Raw genomic sequence first — 27,977 nt, forward strand, 5'->3', positions numbered from 1 at the left:
AGAGACTTTTGGAAAAGTTGGAAGTACAACATAAGTAACTTTTTCCCCTGAACCATTTGAGATTAACTTGCTGACCTGATGGCCTATCACCCCTAAGTACTTTAGTATTTGGACAAAGAAATTCTCCTGTATAAACCAAACTACAACCATCAACATCAGGAAATTAATGTTAATACATTACTACCCTAACTCTCTGATCATAGGGGGCTTCACAATTTACTTGTATGCTTAGTTTGGCTTTTGCTGGGCTGGGAATCAAAAGGTTTACTTCCGGCCTAGAATTAGAATGACAACAAAGAGATTCCTGGCCACTCTGAGGATCTGTCCTTAACTGGTCTCCATTTCTCTGGAGCTGCATGGCCTCGTCTTGTGTTCATGGCTGTAGCTGTTCTCTCCATTCTTAGTCAAAGGAGATTTCCTCTTGTTTTGAGTATGACCATGCTTTTACTTTTTTTTTTTTTTAATATTTATTTTGGCTGCTCCGGGTCTTAGTTGCAGCATGCGTGTGGGATCCAGTTCCCCAACCAGGGATCAAACCCAGGCTGCCTGCATTGGGAGCACGGAGTCTTAACCACTGGACCACCAGGGAAGTCCCTTGCTTTTCCATTTTTCATATTTTGTTTAGCATTCTCAGGCATTAGGAGTTGAGGGGGCAACAGTACAGGTGTGCTTACTCATCTAGTTTGAATGCAAGTCCCCAGGCATTCTGACAAGAAAACCTGTCTTTCCCCCACTGAGCTTCTCAGGCCTCCACACCCAATGCTGTGTCTTCCATCTTCATCCCTGTCATGTTCCAAATGCCAAGGAGGCCTCATCCCCAACCCCACATAGGCTTCCTGTGCCTAGACTACCTAATTTCAGAGTTCTTTCCTTCCAGGTTTATTCTCAACTAGGGAGGTCTAAGTCAGGAGCCAAAATGGACGGACACTCTTTGCAGCACTTGGTCCTGGCAACTATTATGATCAAATCACATTTCCCACTGACCCTCAGTAAAATTGAGGTTTGTTGTGAAGGATCTGGTCTCTCATCTATCTTTTTCTATGAGAATTGCTCCTTGAAGTGTTTGTATGCATTTTTGTTAGGGAGAAACAAAAATTTAGTTCAGAGATCTCTTTGGGATGGTTAGCCTCATTCCTACCACCCAGACTATGATTTCCTTTCTCTGTGAGGGCATGAGTATCATTAGCTAACCACAGTGACAAGAGAGTGTGGTAAGCAGGTCAATTTCAGGTAAAGATGCCACTCTCTCCACACAGGTCATACCCATCCCCTAGGCAAGCCAAATAAGAGCACTGTGTGGGCCTGGCCCACCCTGCTTGGGGGACTCAAGTTTGAGTCTGCCTTTCTCTTCATGGTTCCAGCTGGCCATACAGCCCTCCCTTCTTCATGGAAACAGTATGATTCTATGGATGGAGAGTTGCAGAGAGGAACAGAATCCTATCCATTTCCAGTGGCTGAAGTTGCTTCTGTTATGTCCTGCTTCCGTTTTTTATTTTTTTAATGTTTTATGTCACTGAAAATTGATTTGTTCAATAACCTGGTATTGATATTGCATACTGGAAAGAACATTTAATTGGCTTTGCCACTGACATAGGTGAGTTCATGTAACCTCTGTGGGTCTCAGTTCCTCATTAGTAAAATGAGAGGGTTGGACTAAATGGCCTCTATGTGCCCTTCTAGAACTAACATCATACATGTTTGTAATTGAAGAGAAATTCCGTATTACTTAACAGAGGATCTTGCATTGAAAGCAGGCCCTCTTGGGGCAAAGGGTGTCTGGCCCCTGGGCTCACTCTTTCCGCCTGAGTTCTCCCTTACTCCTAAGGTCCCTGGTTGATTTTCTTTTTTTAAGAAACACTCAAGGGCTTCCCTGGTGGTGCAGTGGTTGAGAGTCCGCCTGCCGATGCAGGGGACGTGGGTTCGTGCCCCGGTCCGGGAAGATCCTACATGCCGCGGAGCGGCTGGGCCCGTGAGCCATGGCCACTGAGCCTGTGCGTCCGGAGCCTGTGCTCCGCAACGGGAGAGGCCACAACAGTGAGAGGCCCGTGTACCGCAAAAAATAAAAAATAAAAAAAACACTCAAAATAGCTTATTAGGAATTGTGTGTGTCAGATTATCAAATTATATTGACACAATGATTTCTAAGTTCTTTCCAATTCCAGAGTATGGTTTATAGGTTAATTTACTTATATTCTTAACTCCAGGCATTGATCTAAGAAACAGACCAACACTTTAGCCTATGGTCTCTACAAAGGCTGTAGTTTTCTGCACATCACATTTTATAAACTGAATTACATATACACATAATTTAATTTTTAAACATTTGTTAACTGGAAAGGTGCATTTTTCTACAAAGGGCAAAAGAGATATCTTTTTTCCTACTTGATACCATAAAGGGAAGTCTGTCAGAATGGAGGTGGTACAGTTATCAGAGTTCGTAAGACAATAATACTTTCAACAAATGGGATCTAAGTAACTGTAAAATCAAGTGTCCTTTAAGAAATGGAAGCTGAAAAGTATATTCAAAAATTTTCAATCAAGCACAAGTAATCCACCTTCCTGAACTGCAAACACTTTCTCAAGTATACATAAGGGATCCGGTTCCGGTTTTGATGTAACCCTCAGAACTGTTGAGGCCTCAGGGCCAGAGCCCCGTGGGAAAGGGTTGCTGCTAGCCTTAAAATAGTAGGCCCCTTTCCAAATTACGTGTACAGAAGACTCACCTGGGAGCTTGTTAAGAATGCAGATTCTTTGGCTCCTCCTCCCAGAGATTGGTCCAATAGGTTCTGCCAAGGAACCTGTCTCTCTTCTCGTGCACTAAGGGAGGGTTTTGGTTTTTGCTCTCGTTACAGGTCGGTCTCCGGGATCCGTGGCTCTGCCGCACAGATGCCCATTTCAGCCTGTGGGCTGAAGGAGGAGCCCCAGCTAGGGCAGGCCAGGAAGCTGGACTTTCAACAAGGAATTCTGGTGATTCTGGACCACACCTTGAGCAATGCTGCCTTATGGAGTTCTAAAAGGCCAGTGTGTAGGAGTAAACATTTCAGTTCCTGGCAGATGAATAACTTCACTGCACATCTAAGACGTCCAGAGAGAACAGCCTTTATTCTGCTAATTTCCTCGGGGGTTCACAGATTCTCCCTTATCATTTGATTACAAGTTACATTATACTTGCAAATAACGCCTGCTATAGTGTAACCACTTAGAATCCTTTACTAATATGATTACAGTTCATATTTACTGAGCTCTTATATATGTATCAGGCACTGTGCTAAGCACTTCACACTGATAATCTTCGTTCTTTCACTATGATATAGACAGGATTCCATGCGCCCTGGCCTGGTGCTGGCAGCAATGCCCTTGGATGACCTGGAAGAACTCAGCTGCCCACTGCTGAATCTTTAGGTCGCTGCTTACCAGGCCCCAGTGACTTGCCCCAAGGAGCCCAAAGCAAGCTATTCTCCTAAAGTAACTGTACTCACCAATTTTTGAAGTGCTGCAAATATTTTCCCCCAAATCTGTCATTTGTGTTTTAACCTTGGTGGTTTCCATCATATACAAACTTTCAATATATTTTTGGTGGTAAAATCTGTTTATCTTCTCCCTTATTATATCTTTTAGGTTTCATGTTGTTTAGAAAAGACCTTCTCACACCAAAGGTATAAAAATATCCTATATTTTCCTCAGTAATTCTGTAATTTTTTTGTTTTTTCTCTCTAGAGCTAATTTTTGTGGAAACTGTGAGGTAGAGAACTCTTACTTTAATAGATAGGCAGTTATCTTAAAGTACTCTTTATTAAATAGTCCATCTTTTTCCCACTTAAAATACTCCTTGGGTCCTGTACCAAATCCCCTCACACCTGGGTCTGATGCTAGGCTCTCCCTTTGGTTCCAGCAGTCTGATCCCACTCCAGGTCACACTGACTGACCTAATGGTCGGTCGAGAGTCCCCTGGGAAATCTCGTAGGACAAGTGTCTTTTACCCACCGGAGCACCACTGCCCCGGACTCACCGTCATTCAGAATTCTCTTGGTATTCTCACACATTTACTCTTCCAAATGAACGTCAGAACCCATTAAATTCCAAAAAGTACCCAATCTCACTGGAATACATTGAATTTATGAGCTGATTTGGAGAGAACCAGAATCTTTATAGAAACGTGATGTGCCTTGTTTGCTCTGTTAAGGTCTTCAGCTGATCCTGTTGGATTGTACAGGTCAGACGTTCTGTAACCCTTCCTCATCTCTCATCTGCCACACTGCAGGGGTTTAGTAGTGCCAGAACACGGCTAAATAATAGTATGTCCTTGACTAATTTCTGACTTTACTGGGAATGCCGGTGGTATCTGACCCTTTAGAATGCCACTGACTGTTGGTTTAAGATAGAGACACCTTTATCTAGGTTAGGATGTTTCTTTGTAATCTTAACTTACTAAGAGTTTAATAAGGGATAGATTTTAAATTTTACCAAATATCGTTTCAGCATCCCTAGAGACTATCATAAATTTTTTTCTAATAATTGAAGCTGCAGTGAAGGCTAATGAGCAGCCACGGTGCCTCCTAATTTAGTGTACATCTCCCTAGTCCCCGCGCCAGGAAGTGAATACTTCTGTCGAAGGATGAACAAGGCGAAGCTTCAGGGCTGACTGTAGGAATGATGACAAAAGCTTTCTCGAGTTGCCCACCGCAAGCTGGAGGCTTCACTTTCTTTCCAGGGAAAGGAAATATGCCTGATCAAATGCCCCCATGATGGAAAGCAGCTCTTCGGGACAGTGGTGTACAGAGTGCAGGAACCACAGAGGAGTCAAGTAGGGTGGCCTCTGCCACCATTCCACAAATCAACACACAGACCAAGTGCCCAGTCTGAGATGGGGTTTTGGTACCTGAAGTGTCCCATGAGCTCCAGTCATGACAGTCTTCACGAGTCCTTCCTGCCACACTGCAGCGCCTGGCCAGGGCATGAGGGTCAGGGAGCACTAAGAGTGGAGCCGTCAGAGAAAGCGGCGATTCCCGCTACTCTTCCACCCCACTGCTAACTCGCGGGCCCCAGCCCTCTCCTCCTGGCAGCGCTCTGCTCCTGCTTGTCACACCAGGACACGTAGCCCTTACACAACCACAGGACTCCCCGAGAGCCAGCTCTTGCCTACTGTGACCCTGACGCTGGGCTATTACCCACTCAGGCTCTCCTGCTTCTCCTCCATCCCATTCAGGGGAAAGGATGGGTGCTTGAGCCTGCACCCAACTAGGTGGACACGCACAACCCAAAGCAGAGGCTGGCACCACCCACTCTGACCAAGGGCCTTCTCTCCTACATCTCACTGGTGCCTGCCCTATCCACCCAACGCTGGGCTGTGGGTTGCCCCCGAACACAGAAGCAACGATAAAGAGAAAATGAGGGCAGAGCCCAGTCTGTCACAGTTCTGAGAGGTAGATCAGGACAGGAGACCCGGGGTGGCTTGTCCAACCCGATCTTATGTGAAAAGGCCGTCTCTGTGGATGAACTTTCTCTTCAGGCCACAAGAAGCCCTAGCCCAGGCGGAGGCGAAAGGTGGCGATCTCCATGGGCTCCAAATAGATGTCAGTGCTGTTGGAGGGCGAGGCCAGGGGGTACAGCAATGTCAAGGAGGTTGGCTGTAGGAAAACCACATCCAAGCCACGGAAGAGGCTCCCCAGGGCCACCTGTGGGGAGGAGAGAAGGCGCAGGGCAGTGCTGGGGGCTGACACACCAGATGCTGCTGCTCTTCCTCTATATAACTTGTATGAATCTCACAAAAGCTACGGGCCTCTCTGCAGCAAGGTGCCTACATACACAGGTGAGTCTGTGCAACCTTGAAGCCTGTCCACAGACATTAGGGTAGGAACTGCTGCACTGAGCTGTGAGCTCTTTGAGGAGAGGGACCTTTTTTTTTTTTTTTTCCCTTGGCTGTGCCATGCAGTATACGGGATCCTAGTTCCCCAGCCAGGGACTGAACCTGGCCCAAGGCAGTGAAATCACTGAGTCCTAGCCACTGGACCACCAGGGAACCCCCAGCAGGAACCATGTCTTGATTCACTTCTGAATCACTGGTGCTCAGCACACGGAGGCATCTATCAGTGCCAGCCTTAAACAATGAACAGAGTATGATGGCTTTTAGTTTTTAATTCCTGGTGTTTCCGTTTGTTTGATAGAGGTCCATACACATGAAACAGAAGTTCTCCACCTGGACACCTTGTCTGGAACTGGCCCCTGCCACGCCTCAGAGGCTTTGAAAACACATGTCAACAGCTTCTCTCTTGCTCTCCGTAAAGCCGCAGAATAACCCTGCCACCTCCCCCCTCGCTGCCCAGCCTCACTGCCGCTTCACCAAGCTCTCAGCTTGCCATCACCAGTGCTCTGTTTCCCTGCCCTCCTCTCCCTTCCCGCACCTGGGCCCTGCTCACCTTGCCTTGGCTTGTGGTGCAATTGAAGCCCAAGTTCTTGGCCTCGAGGCCACAGTCAAAACCCTTGCGGTGTAAGAGGAGCGCAGTTTCGGCTGAGGGCAAGCTATCATCCTGGTGACAGACCACAGGGCAGTGGAGAGAGGGGGGTCTCTGCAGGGCTCACCGGTGTAGCAGCGCCTCTGTCCGGCAGGCAGGGCTGGGAAGGGGAGGAGTCTGGGCGAGGAGGGCAGGGTCTGCCCCGAGGGTCAGCACTGAGCGGGACACTCACCTCTGCCTGGAGCGTCCGCAGGTTGAGCAGGTGGAAGTCACAGGGCAGAGAGGAGGCCAGAGGATGAAATGAGCACAGAGCAGGGCCTGGGGGCTGCCTCTTGGCCACGGGCAGGGCGAGCACAGGGGTGTTCAGGTACATGGAAGTCAGGTGACTGAGGAGGGATGGGTAGCTGGTAGAGGGGCCATCTTGGACCTGAAAGATTGGCCCGAGACATGGGTGAGGAAGTGGAGTGGGGAGAGCAGGAGGATAACAGCGCATCCAGGTTGGTTTCTTTGGAGAGAGCTTCCCTGATGTGTCTGGATACAAGGGGTGCCTGACTCCAGGACTCTTCAAATGCGGTCACTTCCCACCTGACACAGCTTAGGAAGGGCTACCTCACCAGGCCAGCGCTCCTCTAACTATGGAGGCTTTCTGCTTCCACAACACCACCGTGAGTCACACACTCCCCTCAGCAACATCTCCTGTCACATAGAGATTCTCAGTGCAGGGAGGAGAATGGAAGACAGACAGACGGATGCTTCACCATGGAGGATGGGCCTCTGATGGAGAAAGTCTCTGGGGCAACCCTGCGGCTTCAAGCTCGACCCCGTACCCACAGCACCAGCCCTGACACTCGGGCCTGGCAGTCCCCACAGCTGTGCTGACTGAGGACTACTCCTTAGATGGCTGACCTAGATGTCACACTCACGGGCCTAAGCTGGACTTTCCCCCACGGCGGCTACTCTTCCATATTCTGGATTTCTGCTCTTAGCACGACCCACCTTCCTACTGTCCAGAATCTTGCACTTCCCTCAGCCACGATCTCCATTCCCACCTCGGCAGTGTCCTCACGTCCACCCCCGGCTTCTCCCTCCCATGGCTCATTTCAAGCCACCAAAATTTCCTGCTTGAACAGCCTTTAAGCTGTCACCCCTGCCTCTGGTCTCCCTGAAGATCCACCTGAGTCCCTATTGTGGGACTGACATGCTTAGGGCAAAGTCCCAACAGTGTTCTCCCAGCTCAGATCCCTCACTGGCCTCCAGGAGGAAGTCCAGACTCTTCACCAGGCACTGAAGGCCCACTACAGTCTGCCCCAACCTACCCCCATGGCAGCCCAGCACTGGCCACTAGAACTTTCTGCAATCAGGGAATTATGCTATATCTGCACTAGCACAGCAGCTACTAACCACTTGTGGCCACTGAGCCACTTGAAATGTGGCCAGTTTGAATGAAGAATCAAATTGGTTATTGTGTTTTGTCTTAATACGTTTAAGTGGCCACATGTGGCTAGTGGCTATCACACTGCACAGGCGGCTCTGGTCTAGCTGAGTGAACTCACGGCTCTTCCCATTCATGTTCCTTCCTGCCTCCCACACTGTGCCTCAGTTCAAGTGTGTAGGGCAGACCCCCATTCATCAAAGACGTGCGTGGATGACACCTCTTCCAGGAACCTGTCCTTGATCCCCTTGGCCCACTATGTTCTCTCACTCCTCAGGACCAGTGGACATACCCCTTTTCAACCTTCTATTTTCACACACATAGCTTGGCCCCCACCCATACTCACGAGTCAATTCCTAGAGCTCTGAGGCAGTATCTTATGCATTTGCGGCCCTCTCAGTCCTTACAGCATAGCGGGTGCCCAGCAGCTATTTGATGGGTGAGTGACTGAGCCCCAGACAGGCAGATGGAGCAGCGGGCTCTGCCATCCGCCAGCTCCAACTCCAGCTACAAATAACTAACACTACTTCAACACCCCATCGCTGGCCCTTACCTCTCGGTGCCCGCTCCTGCTGCTGTGAAAGATCAAGCCCCTAAACATGGCTGCCAGTTTGGAGAAAAAGCCAGGCTGGTGGGGGCAAAGAAAGCCATGAGATGAGCGGGGCACGAGCAGAGCAGGTTAGAGGACACAGGGGTGGGGGTGGGAAGGTGGGAGATGAGCATGAGGAGGGCACAGGCGACAGGGTGCTGTGGAGAGGGAGGTGCCAGGCTGCATTAGATGGAGCAGCAAAGCATCAGACTCGCTTCCCCGCCAACCCGGGAATCAGGCCCTACTCTTACTACCCTTGCGCACCTCTAGTACGCTCCCCAAGCCCTAGGCTGGAACCCCAGGGCCACCCACGGGGCCTAGCCTGACCTGTCTCCCTAGGGGGAGGCCCAGAACTTACCTCCCTGCCCAGGGTTCGCCGTTCCAACAGGAGACGGAAATGGTTGCAGGTTTTCTTGTTGTCCTTGAGCCCTTGGCCCAGGCCCCGGTTGTCGTCCTGCATTAGTCGCCGGTCCAAGATCACCTCCAGCTGGCCTAGGGAAGTTAGCTGTGAGCCCCCAGCCTGCCTGTCTCACCCCCAAGCAGACACCAACCTCTGGAAGCAGCAGCCCACCAAAGCCCCAAGGGAAGAGCCCAGGGAACTGGCTGGAAGCTGAGTCACTCAGGACACAAAGCCGCCATGGAACCTAGAGCTGGAAGGGGCTGAGTGAAGGACTGTGACCCTGGCAGTTCACTGCCCATGCTCCGCAGCTCAGGAGTGGGGGCTGGCCCGGGTGCCCAGGCAGAGAACCGTCTCTAGGCTGGCCACATACAACAAAGTGAACAGCAAACACAACAGCCCTCAGCAGCTGCTGCAGAGGCCCTGACCCGGGGCAGGTTTTCTCAGGTGGGGCGGATTTTGTTGTGACTGGAACACGTTTCCGGCCCTGGTTCTATGTGTGGACAGACTCCAGGTCTGCCTGCCGCGTCTGTCAAAAGGAGGGAGCAAGAGGACAGCCAGATGGCATATCAGGCAGAGGCTCAGATTAGGTGTTATATGGGGCTGCCCTGCAGATGAGAGATGGCAGAGGATCTTTTGTTTTTTTTTTTTTGGCTGCACCACACACGGCATGTGGGATCTTAGTTCCCCGACCAGGAATTGAACCCACACCCCCTGCACTGGAAGCGTGAAGTCTTAACCACTGGACCTCCAGGGAAGTCCCTAACCTTTCCTTTCTTTTAAAAATATGTCTGGGGGGACATTCCTCACGGCACAGTGGTTAAGAATTTGCCTGCCAATGAAGGGGACATGGGTTCAAGCCCTCGTCCAGGAAGATCCCACAGGCTGCGGAGCTACTGAGCCCATGTGCCACAACTACTGAGCCCGTGTGCCACAACTACTGAGCCCGTATGCCACAACTACTGAAACTGGCATGCTTAGAGCCCGTGCTCTGCAACAAGAGGAGCCACCCAATAAGAAGCCCGTGCACCGCAACTTAGAGTAGCCCCCGCTCGCTGCAACTAGAGAAAGCCCGCGCGCAGCAACAAAGATGCAACGCAGCCAAAAATAAATTAAAAATAAAAATATGCCTGAGGAAGGGGCTCACTCAAAGCTGACATATGTTGGAATGAGGATTTTTCCCAGCATGTTTTTTTTCAAGAATCTCTTGAGAGGAGCCCATACAGACGGCTCTATCTGCACTCCCATCACCCCAGCCCAGATTCTGACTGATGTAGTTCCTCAGTCTTTACCCTGAGCAACCACAGAAAGGCACACCAAATCCTAAAATGGACCCCTTGCATGTAAAACAATCGCCTGTTAGCACACTGTTTTCCAGAAGGGCAGAGACCAAGGGAGGATACTGGGCTAAGAGTTTTACAACCGGAGTGATACTGGGCAAAGGGGCAGCAGAGCCTCATGCCTTCCAGAAGGGAGTCAAGTCCCCACTGTGCTCGCCACCGGCCCTGCAGAGCCTAGACTGAGCACTCTTGGCTCAGTCCTGCACAAAGGCTCTGCCCCAAGGACAGACGACCTGAAGGCCTCAGAGGCCACTAAGTGCAAACTGTTCACTTTACCCTGAGGCTATGGGAGCCACCTGGGCTGGCCCAGTGTGACCAGCTCCAGGTCAGCCTCCTCATGTCCTCGTTTTCTTTTTTTTTTTTTTTTTTTTTTATTTATGTTTGGCTGCGTTGGGTGTTCGTTGCTGCGCATGGGTTTTCTCTAGTTGCATCGAGTGGGGGCTACTCTTTGTTGCGGTGTGCGGGCTTCTCATTGCGGTGGCTTCTCTTGTTGGGAGCACGGGCTCCAGGCACGCGGGCTTCAGTAGTTGTGGCACACGGGCTTCAGTAATTGTGGCTCGCGGGCTCTAGAGTACAGGCTCAGCAGTTGTGGCAGATGGGCTTAGCTGCTCCACGGCATGTGGGACCTTCCCAGACCAGGGCTCGAACCCGTGTCCCCTGCATTGGCAGGTGGATTCTTAACCACTGCGCCAGCAGGGAAGCCCTCGTTTAGATTCTTAAGAATGTCATTCTCTCTTTTTTTTTTTTGTCATTCTCTCTTTTAATGACCATTGGTAGGAAGGCAGGACGTATTTTTCTCCTTTGCTAAATATTTCATTATAACACCGACGACACTTTTCCAACTGTCCCTACTGCCATCCCTGTCAGGAGAAGGTGGCTGCACACCTCAGCTAAGAATCACCCTTCAACACCCTGATGCTTCTTGAGGGGATCCAACAGGCCACCCACCCCCAGTCACCTCCACAGCTGCCTCCACCAGGGGAGAGGGTGACAGCAGGTGTCTGCCTTCCTTTCATCTCCCGCTGGTGTGTGATTGACGGACAGGAAAGACGGAGAGGCCCACAGAGAGGACGGGCCTCGGTGGCGGGGATGGGCTTCTCGATCTTGCCCTCTCCCCCCAAAGAGCGCCTGCTCCCCTCACCATCGTGGAGGCTGGAGACGCCCAGGGCCTGGGCAGCGTGCAGCGTGAGGCGGCTCTGTGTGTCCTGGAGGCAGGCCATGACCGGCATGGGGTAGAAGTTGGCCTGCAGGGGCAGCTTCTTCCGATACCGCCGGGGCTGCACCTGCGGGGGCAAGGCCAGCAGATCAAGAGAATCCGGGCACCATTTAGGCCCGGATCACTCTTGCCTCCGATTCCTCCTGCTCCGTCAGAGCGGATCACCTGCCAGGGCCTGTGATGCAGGCAGTAAACACAGTCCAAGTTCTGTTCCATACAGTCTCTGGGGCCCCAGGCCTGAGGCATCACCTGAAAGCCATTGAGGTCCGTGAAGAAGGTGCCCTGGCTGTCGATGTCTGTGTGGAGGCGCAGGGCCAGCTCCTTGTTGACGCAGTCCCGGATGTCCACCAGGGATGACACGTCCAGAGATAGCCCCTCCACCCCTGGGCACAGGACAAAGGGAGAGGCCGAGTGGCGTGAGCCACAGCCTGAGAGACTGGGCTGGGAGAGGCTGTGCCCAAGCCCCGGGCAATTCCCAGCATTTCTAGCCAAGCTCTACTCCAAGAGAGTTAAGAATCACCCGCATCTCAAATGACATGTTTGTTGGGAATAGCTACACGGACAGACGACAGGCAGAAGAAGAGCACGGCACGGCCCGCGGAGCCCACACCTCCTCCCCGACCTTCCTCGTCTGCACGGCTCACCTGGCAGGTTATAAAGCCGGACTACCTGGTGAACGTGCTCATAGTAGGCCACCACCTCTGAGAAGAAAGGGCCTTCCGTGATGCGCAGCACGGGAGGGTCCTTGGGGACGTAGGGCTGGGGAAAGAGCAAGTGGCTGCTGAACCCACGGCACAGAGAGCAAAGCAGGGAGATGCCGGCCCACGGTCAAGCAGGAGGACTTGTTTCCAGCAGGCTCTGGGCTGAGACCCCTGGCTGAGCCGGGCCCAGGCTCCCGGGTGACGTTCTTCAGTCTCCCACCCCCCACAGGGGCAGTGCAGGCGAGGCACCCTGGCAGGCAGGGTCGCCCTGGACGAAGGTCCGTTCCCTTCTTCCTGCCCTCTGCTCCTGAGGCCTCCAGGGCCTGCTGGGGTTTGCAAGGTGTCTCTAGGGTACCTTGGCCTCGCCATCAGGCAGGAAGAGGTAGGCTCCACTCTTGTCTTTGGACGAGCGGGTGCCATAGATGAGGAACTCCATGTCCACCCGCTGCTCCTGATCCTCGTCCACCCTTCGGATGCTCTGCCAAGAGACACAGCCCTGACCCCTGGCCCCACCCCCGCGTGTCAGGCCCGCCCCCGGGAGGGTGTGGACGAACTTCCCCTGAGGAGCCCAGCCCTACTTCCCTGTGCTGCCAGCTCGGGGCCCAGATGGCCCACTCCCGGGTCCACCATGAGTCAGGTGGCAGCACACTCGTGGGCCGGAGGCAGCTCGCACGACCCCCCCGACATGCGTGCCCTCCTCCGGCTCCCAGCCCCTGGCCCTTTACCTTGAGGAGCCCGGTAAGGCCTGAGAACCAGACCTGCATATAGCGGTTGCTGAGGGCGAAGTCGCTGGTGCCAGAGTCAATGACGCGTAGAGGGAACGCCTCGTGCCTGCTGACGGACAGCTGCCGCCCATGCAGGTAGACACGCACGGAGGAGGGCAGGGTGCGGGGCCCATCCAGACCCAGCTGCAGCTGCAGCACGCCCAGGCCCAGTGCTGGCAGGCGGACGGGCACAGACACCTGCAGGCACAGGAAGGGTGAGGAAGCGTGGGCCACGGCATGGGTGTCAGTCTTGGATGCAGGCCTGGGGTTCTGGCCCTGAGAGCCTGAGCAAGTCCCTGCACCCACTGGGGCCTCGGTGCCCTCCACCCAAAGCGCAGGTGATGTTACTTGCCCCTCGTCAGACTTTCATGAGTCTCAAATGATATTTGGAAAACTATGAGATGGTAAACACACGTTAAGCTTTCAATAAATATTTGTGGAATGAACAAACGATGGGGCAACATAACTACCATTTTTACTATTATCATACTATACCAAACTTCCCCTTCCTCTCAAGGACAGACTCAAACCCCAGGAGTGACTGTCCTCTGGACAACCCCTCTCCCCAAGACTCTGGTCCCCAACCTGGGGAGTAAGAGGGCTGCAAGCAGGAGCATGGGAAGCCAGTGTCCGTGGGCATTGTGAGGCTCCGGGGAGAGGCCAAGGATCAGCACAGAGGGCCGAGGCCGGGCCCCACCTGCCAAGCCCCCGCCTCACCTGGTAGACATCAGGGACCATGTCAGTGGCAGAGCTCCAATGCGCGCTGACCTGCACGGCCAGGGGCTGACCCTCCTCTGTAAGGACCCGCACCCGGGGTGAGCTGACCAGAAGGGACACCACACTGAGCCGCTCCTGCTCCAGTGGGTTGAACAGCACCACATATCTGTGAGCAGAAAGTAGGCTCACCCAGGAGGCCACTGCTCTGGAACAGTGAAAGCAGGAACAGTGGCCAGGCCAAGGATCCCTCAGTGGTTCGGCAGGGTGGGGGTGGAGGGTGCCCAGAGCCAGGAAGGGGCTTTGCCTCTGCGCCTGGCCCAGCCCGGCTCACCTGGGTGAGGAATCCAGCTGGATCACTGTGCGCTCTGGTAGGGCATCGTGATTTAAGCGGGTGTCATCCTAGAATGAAGTGGGTGGGAAAAAAGAACTATCATGGGGCTCGGCCTGACTCGGAGTCTTGCCTCCCCCCACCCCCCAAACGTGTCCCACATGGGGACCAGCAGCTGCGCCAGGCACAGATCTTTCACTCCAGGACCGGGAAGGAAAAGAAGGACAACGCCCTCGCACCACAGTTCTCGGCACAGGACTGCACACCAGAGGGTCACCCTGAGCAGGTGCAGGAGTGGGGCTTACCATTTGCAGGAAGGGCGACTCAGGGTCAAAGTGGTAGCTTTTCTTGTCCTCCAGCACCAGATAGTGAGCTGCGTTAATGATGACCTGCTTCAGGTTGACAAGGGAGCGCAGAAGCCTGGGAGGGCGGGCAGGAGAGGGACCATGGGAGAGGTGACCACCGAGAGACTGTCTACCTGCCAACAGGGCGAGCCCTTGGCAGGCCTGCCCACTGACTGCCTGGTGCATCCTCCCTTTTGGGACAGTGGGCCAAGGCGTGGAGCTGATGGGGAAGAGGAGAGGGCTCCCACCTGATCCCATAGTCCACAACAACTGCCTCCTTGGCAGTGCCAGTGATGGCGTCGTGGTGCTGGAAGAGCCCCAGTGTGCGCCGAGCTTCCGTCAGAAGGGCGAAGTTTGAGAGCGGGTACTGGCTGGCCAGTCCAGAGCGCCGGGCATGAGCTACAGCCAGGCTGTACAGAATCTCTGCCCCCCTGCCCAGAGAGAGAAGTCAGCCTCCTGCCATACAGCTCCCTAGGGCCCACCCTCACTCTGCAAGCCCCACTCCTCTTCCTTTCACCCCTTCTCCACTTGTCTTGGTCTCCATGCCCTTCTAGTCCCTTCTGAGCCAATCCAGCCCCTCCTTAAACCTCAAAGGCTTACTCTATCCCTCCAGCCTGGAAGGGGGGCAGGTCTCACCGCAGGTGCGCTTCCAGGACGCGGTCCAAGCTCTTGTAGAAAGGCCGCGAAGTATAATAGCCTGTCCAGTAATGGTCCTCCCGGTCCGCGTAGGAGAAGAAATCCCCGCTCAGCACAGGAAACCCTGGAGGCTGGGCCCCTGGCTCCACCCCTGTCCTCTTGTATAGGGCGTCAAAATAGTCGGAGAGGGTGCCAAACTGGGCCTGTATGGACCCCCAAAACCCGCTTCCATCAGTTCCAGAGTCTTCTGGGAATTGTGGCCCCCCAGTGCTGCAGTGGAGGCTAGGGGCAGGGATGTTTGCCTATGCAGAGAGTAGTCACCATATGTCCTACCTTCTGGACCTCGAGAAGCTGAGGAACCTGGGAAAGAACTGTGACATAAAAGGGAAACTATGCCCAGAGTTGGGAATGAACCCCTGCTTTGGAGCAGTATCGGGGAGCATGAAACCTCACAGGAAGGGCTGGGCTGCAGCACCACCGAGGCCCCCTCCCTGGTGAGTGTCCCTTCACACCTGCACGTGGAGATCAGGCTTGCTGTTAAGGAAGTCGAAGAGCCGCTGGTAGTTGAAGAACTGGGCATCCCACTCCTGGGGCTTGTCATATCGGAAGTCATCGCCCAGTGGCACCAGGAGGACGTTGCTTCGGAAGAGCCGGGACTTCTTCCTGTACTGGTCCAGGAGCAGGCCTGCCCTGCGGGTGGGAAGGGGGACGGGCCCCACATGGAGTCTCACATTATTATAGGATCCTGAGCAGAGCCAGCCTGAGAGGAGCCCTCTGATACATCCTCATCACAGAGTCACTCGGCTTGGGGGTAGATACCTCATGGGGTGAAACCCAGTCCCAGGGAGCCCAGTGTTCTCCAAACAACTAGAGAGTTCTTCCTGATGCGTGGCTTCAATTCCCTGGCCCCAGTTCTGCCCTTGGATACCACAAAGAACAAACCAGTCCTCCTTCCCCATGACGGTCCCTCAGACATATCCAAGATGTGCAAGCATTCCCCTGTGCTTTCTCATCAGCCTCTGTAATCCCAGCCCCTCTATTTGGTCCCTACATAGCAGTTGAGAATCCAGTCACCAGCAGTTCTCTTGAGGAGCCCGTCTGCCAGGATCCCAGAGTGCGGGGCGCAGCGCTGAATACGGGAGTCCGGGGGAAGGCAGGCCACACCCCCTAGTCTGGCCAGAGCTGCCGTGGGAGCAAGCGTGTGTCTATAAAGGTATGTCTGGCAGCCCCCACTGTCACCCCACCATGCTGACACCAGTGATCATGTTTTCTGTGCATGCGGCCCAGCAAGATCTTTTCTCATCCTGAACTTTCCTATTCTGTTTGCTGAAGCTAAGGGTAGAATCTTACATTTATCTAATAAATCTTATCTGGTTAGGTTCAACCCACGTCCCAACCTACTGAGATCTTTTGGGATCCTGACTCTGACACTCCAGCTTTGTTTGCCACCAGTTAGTGATGCAGTACAGCCCTAGAATGAAGAGCCTGGACTTGGGGACTGGACTACACCAACACTAGCTCTGTATGCACTAGCTGTGTGACCTTGGACAACTTACTTAACCTCTCTGGGCCTCAGTTTCTATAAAATGAGAATAACATCAGTACCTACTGTCATAGTATTATGAGAATTTACAATGAACTGAGTGAATTAATATTTGTTAAACACTTAGAACAGTGCCTGGCACTGTTCTACATAAACATTTATTATTTCCTTTTTCATCCAAGTCATTAATGTAATCAACAGAAAAACAGAGACCTGTGTCATTAAAGCCTCTTTCTCTTTTTAGACCACCCTGGTAATTGGCATGTTATGGGTGTTACAGTTCAACCAGCCACTAATGTACTTAGCCATGCGGGTGCAGCTTGTTCTGTTCCATTTTGCTCTCAAGAAAGGACTCCTCAAATACCAACTTCCCCTAATTTAACATCCTTGTAAGCCTTTTAAAGGAGAAAATGAGAGCTTCCCTGGTGGCGCAGTGGTTACGAATCTACCTGCCAATGCAGGGGACACGGGTTCAATCCCTGGTCCGGGAAGATCCCACATGCCGTGGAACAACTAAGCCCGCACACCACAACTACTGAGCCTGCGCTCTAGAGCCCGTGAGCCACAACTACTGAAGCCTGCGCACCTAGAGCCCGTGCTCTGCAACAAGAGAAGCCACTGCAGTGAGAAGCCTGCACACTGCAACGAAGAGTAGCCCCTGCTTGCCACAACCAGAGAAAAGCCTGCGCACAGCAAGGAAGACCCAACGCAGCCAAAAATAAAATAAATAAATTTAAAGGAGAAAATGAGGTTATCTCTCATGACTTGCTCTCTGTAAACCTGGCCTGGCATCTGTAGATCACAGCTGCTGCTTTCAGAAAAAGCATGCCTTAAAAGCCCTAGATTCTTGCTTGGAATCAGCATTTAGATTTCTGGATTCTGGAAACAAAAGACCACTTTCTTTCCCTTCTGGTCACATGTTTCACCTCTTAGACATCATGGAAATCGGAGGATTGCAACATGAAAACCCGTTCAACTTGTTATATTCTTAAGGCCAGTCCAGTTCTGGCTAAATAATTGTTTAGCTTTCTCTTAAACCACCTTTTCCCAGGGGAGCTGATTTCAGCAACATCTTTTGGGGTCCCTAAGGATTCTCTCAAAGGGAACAGGTGTGTTTTCTCAGAGGCTGGAGGCTGTTGGGCGGGACGGAATGTGGATCTGAATGGGATTCTGGGTGCACAGAGCACTGAGGATCCCAGGTGACTTCAAGCCAAGGCAGGAGGCCCGAGCTTAATGCAGGCATACCAGACTGAAGGTTGTAAGGCAATACATCTAATATGAGAATTACTCGCCTCTGAGTCAGTCCACTGGCTCCGACAGTTTGTTAGGACACTGGAAAACATACTCATTTGGGAAAACAAAATGATTCTGGAAAAGGTGGTTCCTTAGAGCCACTCACTCTAGTTTTCCAGGAAAACACAGTAAAGGAACTGTCACTGCAAGGGCTGTGGGCCTGAATTCACCAACCGAGCCCACCCCCATTTTATGAATGTGGAACCCGAAGCCCCCATGCAGCAGAGCCCAGACCAGAAGTCAGGTCTTCTGACTCCTCTGCAGAGTGAAAATAACACCACCACACCTAGTCCAGGTCTGGGAGCAAGTACCTCTCAGCCACGTTTGCCTCTGTGATAGCCCGGGGTGGCACCTTCCAAGGGCAGTTGATGCGCCCCCCGGGCAAACGCTTGAAATCAAACTGGCAGCAGATCTTGGGATCCGGGCCACATGTATGGGGGACGTCATAGCTGTAGAAAGGCATCATGTGGCAGAAGATGTCTGTGCTGGAGTCCGAGTCTATAGAAAACACACCAAGCAGTCAGCCCCTGGAGCTGGGCACAGGGATGCCGGGGGTGGGAGTGTATCTGCTCCAGCTAAAGGCGTGAAATAGACTTAAGGCTGCAAAAGACACAGGGAGGGCTCTGGAGCCCACAGCTCCTCCAGGAGACAGGCAGCAGGCTCCACAGAGGCCAGAGATCAATGTGATCCCCACCTAACCTGAAGGAGAGAGCTTCTGACGGTCTGCACCAGTGTTTGTTGGTCTGCTCTAAAGGACAGATGGGTCTTATTTCTGATATCCCTGCCCTTTCCCAGTGGGAACCACTGCTGTGACCCCCCTCCACCCTACCTGGCCTTACCCCAGGTCTGCCTCCACATGAACTCCAGGCTGTGGGTGGCAGCAAAGTGCTTCTTGATAGCATAATGTACCCTCTGAATCAGCATGCTGGTCAGGTTGGCACGGCGCAGCAGGTAAGGCATGGTGGGGCTGTATCCAAAGGGGTCCACCGCCCAGCCTGAGCGTGGGGTTGCACCTGGGCAGGGGCAATGGAAGCCAGAGGCCTGAATGCCTCAGGGCCTGGCCTCCCGGCACAGGGGCCCCAGATCCCGTCTTGCCATCACACCACACCCACGCTGGTGGAATTAGCCTAGAAAAGAAGCACCCCCTGCCAATCCTTGTGCCTTAGAGCCCCCTGCTGTCTTCTGGGCCCAGCTATGGGGGCAGACTCCCACTGCTGAGCCCGGACTCACCGAGGTTTTTCTCCAGCCACTGGTGTCCCTCAATGAGCTGGTCAATCAATGCAAAGTAGTGGGAATTGGCCTCATCCGGCATTACCCAGCCTCCTGTTGCAATCTCCAGCTGCCCGTTTCCCACCAGCCTGGAGTTAAGGACTCACACTCAGCCTGGGGCAGAGACCCTCTGCTCAGTCCTGCCAACCAGATGCCGGGACCTGTGTGCACTGGCCTCACTGAGCCAGTTCACCCAAACCCAGGACCAAGACAACAGACATGCGCCCTTCTCTCTCTCCAGCCAACCTCCATGCTGTCCTGGCTCTGCTTATTCCTGGACCTCTGTCTGCGCTTCCAGGGGCCAGGCCCTATGCTTTCTCTTCCCTGTGCTCACACTACTGTGATTTCTCCTAACACGAGTGACCCTCAAATCAGTTCTTGCCTTCTCATTCCTGGCTCCTCTACCATCACTCCTCATCTCTGCCAAGGTTCCCCTTGCCTCTCCCTGACACCTTGGCACCTGCAGCTCCAGGAGAGGACTTCACACCCAACCTAGAGCCCAGAGAATAGCCCTCCTGCGTCCCCGACTGGCACTGGCCTTCGGACTGCTGCTCTCTTTTGGGCATTGATGTTGTCCCACCACTTGGCAAAGAAGGAGACTTCCGCCCAGATGAAGCGCCGCCGGGGGTCCTCTTGCAGCTTGGACACCATGTTGTTGAGAATGTGCTGGGTCTGCTCTGTGTAGTACTTGTCAAAGGTCTTGAGCCAGCCTGGGGAGCCAACATAGGGTCCCCTGAGGATGCCACCATCTTCTTCTACTGTCCCTCCCTTACCTTTGTCATCAGGAAGCCCACCCCAGACAAAGCAATCTTAAGAAAAACAGAGCTGGAGGAATCAGGCTCCCTGACTTCAGACTATACTACAAAGCTACAGTAATCAAAACAGTACGGCACTGGCACAAAACCAGAAATATAGATCAATAAAACAGGATAGAAAGTCTGAAGATAAACCCATGCACCTATGGTCAACTAATCTATGACAAAGGAAACAAGGATATACAATGGAGAGAAGACAGTCTCTTCAATAAGTGGTGCTGGGAAAACTGGACAAATACATGTAAAAGAATGAAATTAAAACACTCTCTAATACCATACACAAAAATAAACTCAAAATGGATTAAAGACCTAAATGTAAGGCTGGATACTATAAAACTCTTAGAGTAAAACATAGGCAGAACACTCGGACATAAATCACAACAATATCTTTTTTGATCCACCTCTTAGAGTAATGAAAGTAAAAATAAACAAATGGGACCTAATTAAACTTAAAAGTTTTTGCACAGCAAAGGAAACCATAAACAAGACGAAAAGACAACCCTCAGAATGGGAGAAAATATTTGCAAATGAAGCAACAGACAAAGGATTAATCTCCAAAATATACAAACAGCTCATGGAGCTCAATGTCAAAAAAGAACCCAATGAAAAAATGGGCAGAAGGCCTAAATAGCCATCTTTCCAAAGAAGACATACAGATGGCCAAAAAGCACATGAAAGATGCTCGACATCGTTAATTAGTAGAGAAACACAAATCAAAACTACAATGAGGTAACACCTCACACCAGTAAGAATGGCCATCATCAAAAAATCTACAAATAATAAATGCTGGAGAGGGTGTGGAGAAAAGGGAACCCTCCTACACTGTTAGTGGGAATGTAAACTGGTACAACCATTATGGAGAATAGTATGGAGGTTCCTTAAAAAACTAAATATAGGGGCTTCCCTGGTGGCGCAGTGGTTGAGAGTCTGCCTGCTAATGCAGGGGACGCGGGTTCGTGTCCCGGTCCGGGAGGATCCCACATGCCGCGGAGCGGCTGGGCCCGTAAGCCATAGCCGCTGAGCCTGCACGTCCGGAGCCTGTGCTCTGCAACGGGAGAGGCCACAACAGTGAGAGGCCCGCATACCACACACACACACACAAAAACAAAAAACTAAATATAGAACTACCATATGATCCAGCAATCCCACTCCCAGGCATATATCCAGGGAAAACCATAATTCAAAAAGATACATGCACCTCAATGTTCACTGCAGCACTATTCACAATAGCCAAGACATGGAAGCCACCTAAATGTCCATCAGCAGAGGAGTGGATAAAGAAGATGTGGTACATATATACAAAGGAATATTACTCAGCCATAAAAAAAGAAAGAAAGAAATCCCATTTGCAGCAACTTGGATGGACCTAGAGATTGTCATACTGAGTGAAGTAAGTCAGACAAAGAAAGACAAATACCATATGATATCACTTACATGTGGAATCTAAAAAAATGGTACAAATGAACTTACTTACAAAACTGAAATAGAGTCACAGATATAGAAAACAAACTTATGGTTACCAGGGGGGAGAGGGGGGAGGGATAAATTGGGAGATTGGGACTGACAATATACACACTACTATACATAAAACAGATAACTAATAAGAACCTGCTGTATAGCACACGGAACTCTACTCAATACTCTGAAAAGACCTATATGGGAAAAGAATCTAAAAGAGACTGTATATGTGCATATGTATAACTGATACACTTTGCTGTACAGCAGAAACTAATACAACATTTTAAATCAACTATACTCCAACAAAAATTTTAAAAAGTAAAAAAGAAAGTCCACTCCACACCCTGGCTCCCAGGGGCTGCTGGGCCCTCACCTGGGTCATTGTGAGAGTGGGGGACCACAAACACCTGCAGTTCTTCGGTGTCCCAGTCGTGCGGGCTATAAGAGATGTCAAAGCCTTGCTTCCACACGCCGCCATCCACGTTGTCAAATGGTAACTCCTCTGATACAGTCAGCATCTGCCAGGCAGGAGAGCAGCTCAGTGCCCCAGCCATGGCCACTGTGGGTCCCTGCCAGCTCTGACTCTTACCTGCAGCTCTGGCTTCTGGCCCCGGACCCCCAAAGCAAATTGGCAGTCTTGAGGGGAGATGGAGAAGAAGCTGGGCCGGGGCTCTGGTGGCACCACCCAGGAGCCATTGGACATATAGTACGGCAGCAGGGCAGGTGGGCCCTCCACGTTGGCCGTCAGCTCCAGCACAGAGTCCTTGATGTGGCTGATGATCTCATGATTCTCCTCCAACAGCTGCTCCAGCTGTTCAATGCGGTTCTGCAGCACAGAAATTTGACTCTGCCAAAAAAACCAGAAAGCAATCACTCCCAGCTCCTTATGTCACAAGAAGGATCTCTGCATGAGGCCCACCACCTGAAGCCTGACTATGATCCTTCTCTCCCCAGTCAAAGGCAAGACCATGAGCCTACAGGGCTGGATTGCTCTGGTCAGGTAAGGGAAGAGGTGTGAATCACTACTGAAAACTGCAATCCACCTGGGTTGGGAGTACCCTCACTCTCTAGCTTATGGATGGCAAAGATTTCACCTCCCATGCCTATTCTCAACAATTGGCGTTGCCTCTCAGGAGCATTGTGCTGACAAGGACTGCACTGGGGCTTAGTGGGAAGGGATACTGCAATCCATTAGCAATGTCTGCCAATAATTCAGGAGGACAGAGCAGCAGTACATATTGCCATTTTCCCTCCCCCCTTTCTTTATGCCATCACTGCTTTCAGCTTTGAGTTTCTAGAAAATCTGCCTATTGGGAAGGAATGTTCTTGCCCTGGGCTGAAATGACTCTCCAGCTGGGGCAATAACCCGATCCCAGATGATTTGTGTATGAAGAGATCAGCAATCAGGCATGACTCACCCGGGGGAAGTTCCCACCGTTCTGGTGTCGGGTGGGATCATGCTGCACTCGATCCAGCATGAGGTAGAGTGAGAAGACAGCCACACAGAAGATGGCAGCCCCACACACTGTCACCTGCTTTTTCAGCTTCATACTGGCCTCCACACACACCTGGCCGGAGGGACACCATATGTAGCTCCAGCAGGCAAAAGTCCCTTTGGTGGTCTTTCCACCAAATGCCCCAAGGAGTCCCTGAGGGCTGCTCCCGAGGAACACCAAAGAAAAGAAAGCTTCTAAGCACCGAATCCCGACACTGGCTATGGATCCTGACCCAACCTGGATCGTATTCTCTTGGCTGAGACACAGAAAGCACTAGTAAGAGGCATATCTGAAGCCGGTCCTGCCTGGTCCTGGTAGCAGTTTTGCCCCTAGGGTGGAGATGATGCTCTCTCCCAGGCAGATGTTATTAAAAAACACACCTGGAAAACAAAACTTCCCAGCTGTGACTCCTGAGTTCGCCATACAACTTCCTGATTATAATCAGCTGCCCACAGAGCTTGCCTACAAGAAAGACACAGCCAGTTAAAGGACGTGGGTGTCCAAGCTCCCTGGCCATGTGCCTCTAATTTCAGAGGAATATACTGGTATCTATTTTGATTTAAAGGATATAGACAAAGCCCCGAGAGACTAACAAGAAAGCCTTTCTCCCTGCCCGCTTACATCAGACTGGTACTCACCAGAAAGAGTGACTGGCACAGCTGCTCTCTTATTCAGAAATGCAGAATGAATAAAAAAAGAAGCCACAGCTTATGTTTCTAACATAAAGAGTCCTCTCCCTGTTAGCTCTGACTCCTGCAGTGGGTAACTTTCAGCCTCTGCTTACAGAGCATTTAGGGGATCCCCTGGAAGCCAGCAGTGATTGATGTCAAAGATAACCTGGGTAGGGAAAAGCTAGGCACAGCTGCTCGGCTGTGGGGCAACTTCAGAGAATCAGTGTCCTCCGCCACCGCCCGCGGCCCGCACTTGCCTGCTGGGCGGAGGGAGACAGCTAGCTGCCGGCTGAGCGGCGGCGGGAGCGGCAGCTCAGGAGTCTTCCTCCAGCCCTCGGGCTGAGGAGCTCTGTCGCCTCTGCAGCGTTGTGCCCTATTTAACGCGATCTTATTCCGCTCAGGAGCCTCTGGGCAATATTTTTAGCCCTGGGAGGCTGAGTCCAGGCCAAAGTAGGTGGAGCTGGGGAGAGAGAGTTGGACCTCAGAGGGGGGCCGGCACCTGCCGCCGGGTCTTCGGCTGCTCGCCCGCTCGCCCGCTCGCCGGCCCAGCCCCCTCCCGGCCCTCGACCCTCCCCGGCTCTGCCGGGCCCCGGGACCGCAATGGCAAGTGCCCCGTGCGGGAGCTCGGGCCGCCTCCGACTCCAAAGCGCCGCACGCGCTCCTGCCGCTCAAGCCCGGCCTCGGCCGGGGCAACCGGAGCCCTGCCCGCGCCCGCCCAGCGCGTTACCGTCTGCGGCCGGCTTCCGCGCCGCTCCGGGCCCCGCCGGCCGAGCTGCGCCCCTCACATCCCCGGTGGTGGCGGCCCGCGCGGAGGCAGCGACGCAGGCAAAGGCGGGCGTCCGCCCACCAGTCGCTCCCACAGAGGTCAGGCCGCCGGCGCCGGTTCCTCACGCTGGAGGCCGCCCGGCAGAGCGGCGTGCGGGGCGGGGACAGCCTCGCCGCGCCCCCGCGCCACCCCAGCCCCGCCTCCTCGCCTCGGCCCCGCCTCCGCCTGCGGTGCGCCCCGCCGAGCCGGGCGAGTCGAGCCACTGGCGTCCCTAGCTCAGCTCCGGCAGGCCGGCCCGGCGCTTCCGGTGCGGTCTGCGCCGTGGCCCCCGACGCCGGCAGAGGGTCCGCAGTGCGCAGCCGCAGCCGCAGCCGCAGGCCGGACCCGGCCTGGGAGAGCTGCGGGTCCGCGAGGAGGGGCGCGCAACTTGAGGTTTTACTGAGTCTTCCTAGAGTAAGCTCATTAATTAGCAGTAGTAGAAACATTCCTCCTCCATTTCACCAACCGAACGGTGAAGTACATTTTCCAGCTCCCTCCCGGTTCTGGTGTAGGTATCCTTAATTAGATGCAGTTACGCTCCTCAGGCAAAGGGGTGCTGCTTTCTGTTGGTACCGTGCGTTAATCACATTCCCTTTCCGTGCTTGCCTCCTGTAAGGCCTATAATTTTCTTGCTTGTTCTTTTACTGGACATCTAGGTTGTTTATAATTTTGCAGCATAATAAACCACGCTAGTGAACATCTCCATGAATTCCACATGTCTTCTTTTTAAACTATTACCTTAGGACAAACTTTCAGCGGTGAGGTTACCTGGGCCAAAGTTAAGGACTGATATGACGGATGATACTTGGCATTCTATTGCTCCCCAAAAGGGTTGTGCCAGTTTCCACCTCCAATTACAAACTGTTGAAAATTGCTTAAGCAACTTTTTGGTTGATTAACCAGATTTACAGACCCATCTCATCGTTTTAACTCCCATTTCTTTAATCACCATCAGAAACATTTTTCTAGGTTTATTTGCCAACTAGCATGCCTGTTACTAAGGTGGTAGACCTAGGCTGGGTTCGTCATCCTCTGTGTCTCTGTGTTTTGTCCTGTGTTCCGGGAAATTTATCTTCCGACCTGTCTACTGAATTTTCCATTTTGGCAATCATAATCTTATTTTCAAGAGCTCTTATTGATTCTCTGGTGGTTCTTTTCTTTTTTTTTTTTAACTGACATACAACTTACAGTATATGGCACAAGTCTTAAGTGTGCTGCTCATGTATATAAATGGATATACAAGTATAATCACCACTCAGATCAAAATATCACTTTCTCATCACTCCAAAAAGTTCCCCTCTATCAAGAGGTCAAGCATTCCCTAAGTGCAGCCTGGTAGCTAACAAGGCCACAAATCCTTTTGCACAAATCACTGTGCAGCTGCCAGGTGTGCCTACCACACTTCCATGAGACCCAGCCAGTAAGAGGATGAGAAGCCCCAGTGGATCCAGACAGCTATTACTCACACAGACAGTAAAAGCAAGACCAGCATGGTGTCAGCTTTCCCTTGTCACAGGGCAGCACTGGACCAGAGGGACCAGATGACAGGCAGCACGATGGTAGGTCTCTCTGTGGCTGAGAAGCCAACTCAACTGCAGTCAGACAATTTTATGACCTGCAGCTACACTCTCAGTGGGGGGAGGACTTAGGACTACACTTAACTGAAACGAGGAAGACGGATGAGAAGTGGCCTTGTGGGGCTTCCCTGGTGGCGCAGTGGATAAGAATCCACCTGCCAATGCAGGGAACACGGGTTTGAGCCTTGCTCCGGGAGGATCCCACATGCTGCAGAGCAACTAAGCCCGTGCGCCACAACTACTGAGCCTGCGCTCTAGAGCCCGCGAGTCACAACTACTGAGCCCGAGTGCCACAACTACTGAAGCCCGCGCGCCTAGAGCCCGTGCTCTGCAACAAGAGAAGCCACCCAATGAGAAGCCCGTGCACCACAACGAAGAGTAGCCCTGCTCGCCACAACTAGAGAAATCCTGTGCGCAGCAACGAAGACCCAAGGCAGCCAAAAATAAATTAATTTAAATATTACATTTCCTTTATTTAAAAAAAAGATCTCATTTCCTTGAGCACCCCTAAAGCCACTAGTTCCTTGATCAAGACTGTGGTCCCCCCCACTTCCCCATCCATAGCCCTCTGCTTCTTGGTAACCACTTGGCTAGGTCAGGAGAGGTGACCAGTTGTCCCTGTCCTAATTACCACCATCCTAATCATGACACTTCTCCATCGGGAACATCCCTTACAATCAAAAGAAGTCTTGAACACACTTCAAACATCTATTCCCACAATACATTCAACAATGTTATTTACAACCACTTGGGTGTGTATTAGCTTAAAAAGTCTCACCCGGGGACTTCCCTGGCAGTCCAGTGGTTAGGACTCTGCACTTCCACTGCATGGGGCGTGGGTTCAATCCCTGGTCGGGGAACTAAGATCACGCATGCCACACGGTGCGGCCAAAAAAAAAAAAAAGGTCCCACCCCCAAACTACCTCAATCTGTTGTCCAATTTGAGAGCTATTTCCAAATCTAGTAAGAGTGAGTTTTCAGCCATGCCTCTGGGCACATCCGAGTATCCCAGTGGCCTGTGCCACCATGTTCAGGAGGGCTGAGAATGTTTGGTAACCACGGTTGCTGTTAGTTCCCAGCACACTGCACAAGGCCTCTGGTCTCCCCTGGGGATGGAGGGACCTTGGCCTCTAACCTAGTTTGTCCTGTTTGTCTCTGAAGGGGTTCAGGGGTAGTGCTGAAAGTGTTGGGTCAAAGAGTAAACAGAACCCCATGCTTCTACAGGAGTTTGGGGCTCTCTTGGTGCTCCTCTTCTTGGCCCCCAGGAAATGCCAAAAATTGCCCAGTTAAAGCCCAGATCTTTTAAGGCCCATGGCCTTACCAGAGCCCAATAACAAGAGACAATTTTTCTTCATGGAAAGACTATCACTTTCCTCTTTTGGGACCCCTGGCATAGTAGCCAAGGTCACACGGCCTTATGGCTGGTTTCTTCCCCTACCTTGGCCTGTAGTGCATTACCTTGACCTTTGCCAAGGTTTCCGTTCTGGGGAAATGATTGCACTGTAGCTGAAGAGTTTCCCAGAGACATCCCCGAAGAGCAAGAGAAGATTTGGTTTCAGCCATAGGCTGCTGGTGTCAAGCAAATGTTCAATCTGACTTTGGGTGACTGTTTCATCATCTGGGCATGCATGATCTCCATATGAATCCAGACTGAGGTCACAGGGGACTAAAAGGAAGTGATAGACTCTCCCATTATTGTCCAAGGGTGCTTATCAGAGGACAGGAATTTATCTTGGACAGGTCACGGTTTCATTATAGCTGTAAAGACCCACTGCAACAAGCCCTGATTTGTCGGTATATTTTCCTCCTCCAAATCCACTTCACTGACCAGGATGGTTGTGGCCAAAGTGGCTTGGAGCATGGGGTCAGTTGTTAACACCCAAATGACTTCCATTCCTTGTCATCTGACATCAGAATTTGCATAGCACTCGCCTTTGCTAGTTGGATAAGCCATGTTTCTATGGTTTCATTGGATTTTTGCCCAAGTCTGTCTCTAATTTCCCTCCTTCCTTACTCATTGTAAAAGTGGATCTCAGCCCATTTCTGAGTGTCAGACTGCCCTTACTCACCAGATAGTGTTCTATCTGTAGTCACAGTAGGAGGGTGAGCAATAACCAGCATATGCTTTCTTTAA

The 27,977-nt window shown here is 52.1% G+C and overlaps 1 protein-coding gene across 4 annotated transcripts; it reads right to left on the reverse strand.

Annotated features, from left to right (window-relative positions):
- Positions 1-3,083: 3,083 nt before the first annotated feature.
- On the reverse strand, positions 3,084-24,358 carry MAN2A2 (mannosidase alpha class 2A member 2). 4 transcript variants are annotated; one of them, XM_060097413.1, is made up of 24 exons: positions 24,189-24,358; positions 23,719-23,921; positions 22,713-22,862; positions 21,884-22,141; positions 21,668-21,812; positions 19,560-19,731; positions 18,983-19,110; positions 18,592-18,765; positions 18,064-18,250; positions 15,429-15,606; positions 14,917-15,119; positions 14,529-14,711; positions 14,242-14,356; positions 13,940-14,007; positions 13,609-13,774; positions 12,853-13,089; positions 12,483-12,605; positions 12,071-12,185; positions 11,676-11,809; positions 11,352-11,493; positions 8,832-8,965; positions 6,685-6,879; positions 6,417-6,527; positions 3,084-5,675 (listed from the first exon to the last, which is right to left on the reverse strand). In XM_060097413.1, exons 3-24 carry the CDS (start codon positions 22,842-22,844, stop codon positions 5,523-5,525), a joined length of 3,453 nt encoding a protein of 1,150 aa, XP_059953396.1. In that variant the 5' UTR covers positions 22,845-22,862; positions 23,719-23,921; positions 24,189-24,358; the 3' UTR covers positions 3,084-5,522. The 4 variants fall into 4 exon arrangements, with proteins under 4 accessions (XP_059953396.1, XP_059953397.1, XP_059953398.1 ...); XM_060097414.1 differs by lacking the exons at positions 23,719-23,921; positions 24,189-24,358 and adding exons at positions 23,171-23,252; positions 23,429-23,711; XM_060097415.1 differs by lacking the exons at positions 23,719-23,921; positions 24,189-24,358 and adding an exon at positions 23,429-23,711.
- Positions 24,359-27,977: the final 3,619 nt, after the last annotated feature.

This window comes from Mesoplodon densirostris, chromosome 4, assembly GCF_025265405.1.
Source record: "Mesoplodon densirostris isolate mMesDen1 chromosome 4, mMesDen1 primary haplotype, whole genome shotgun sequence".
NCBI lineage: Eukaryota > Metazoa > Chordata > Mammalia > Artiodactyla > Ziphiidae > Mesoplodon > Mesoplodon densirostris.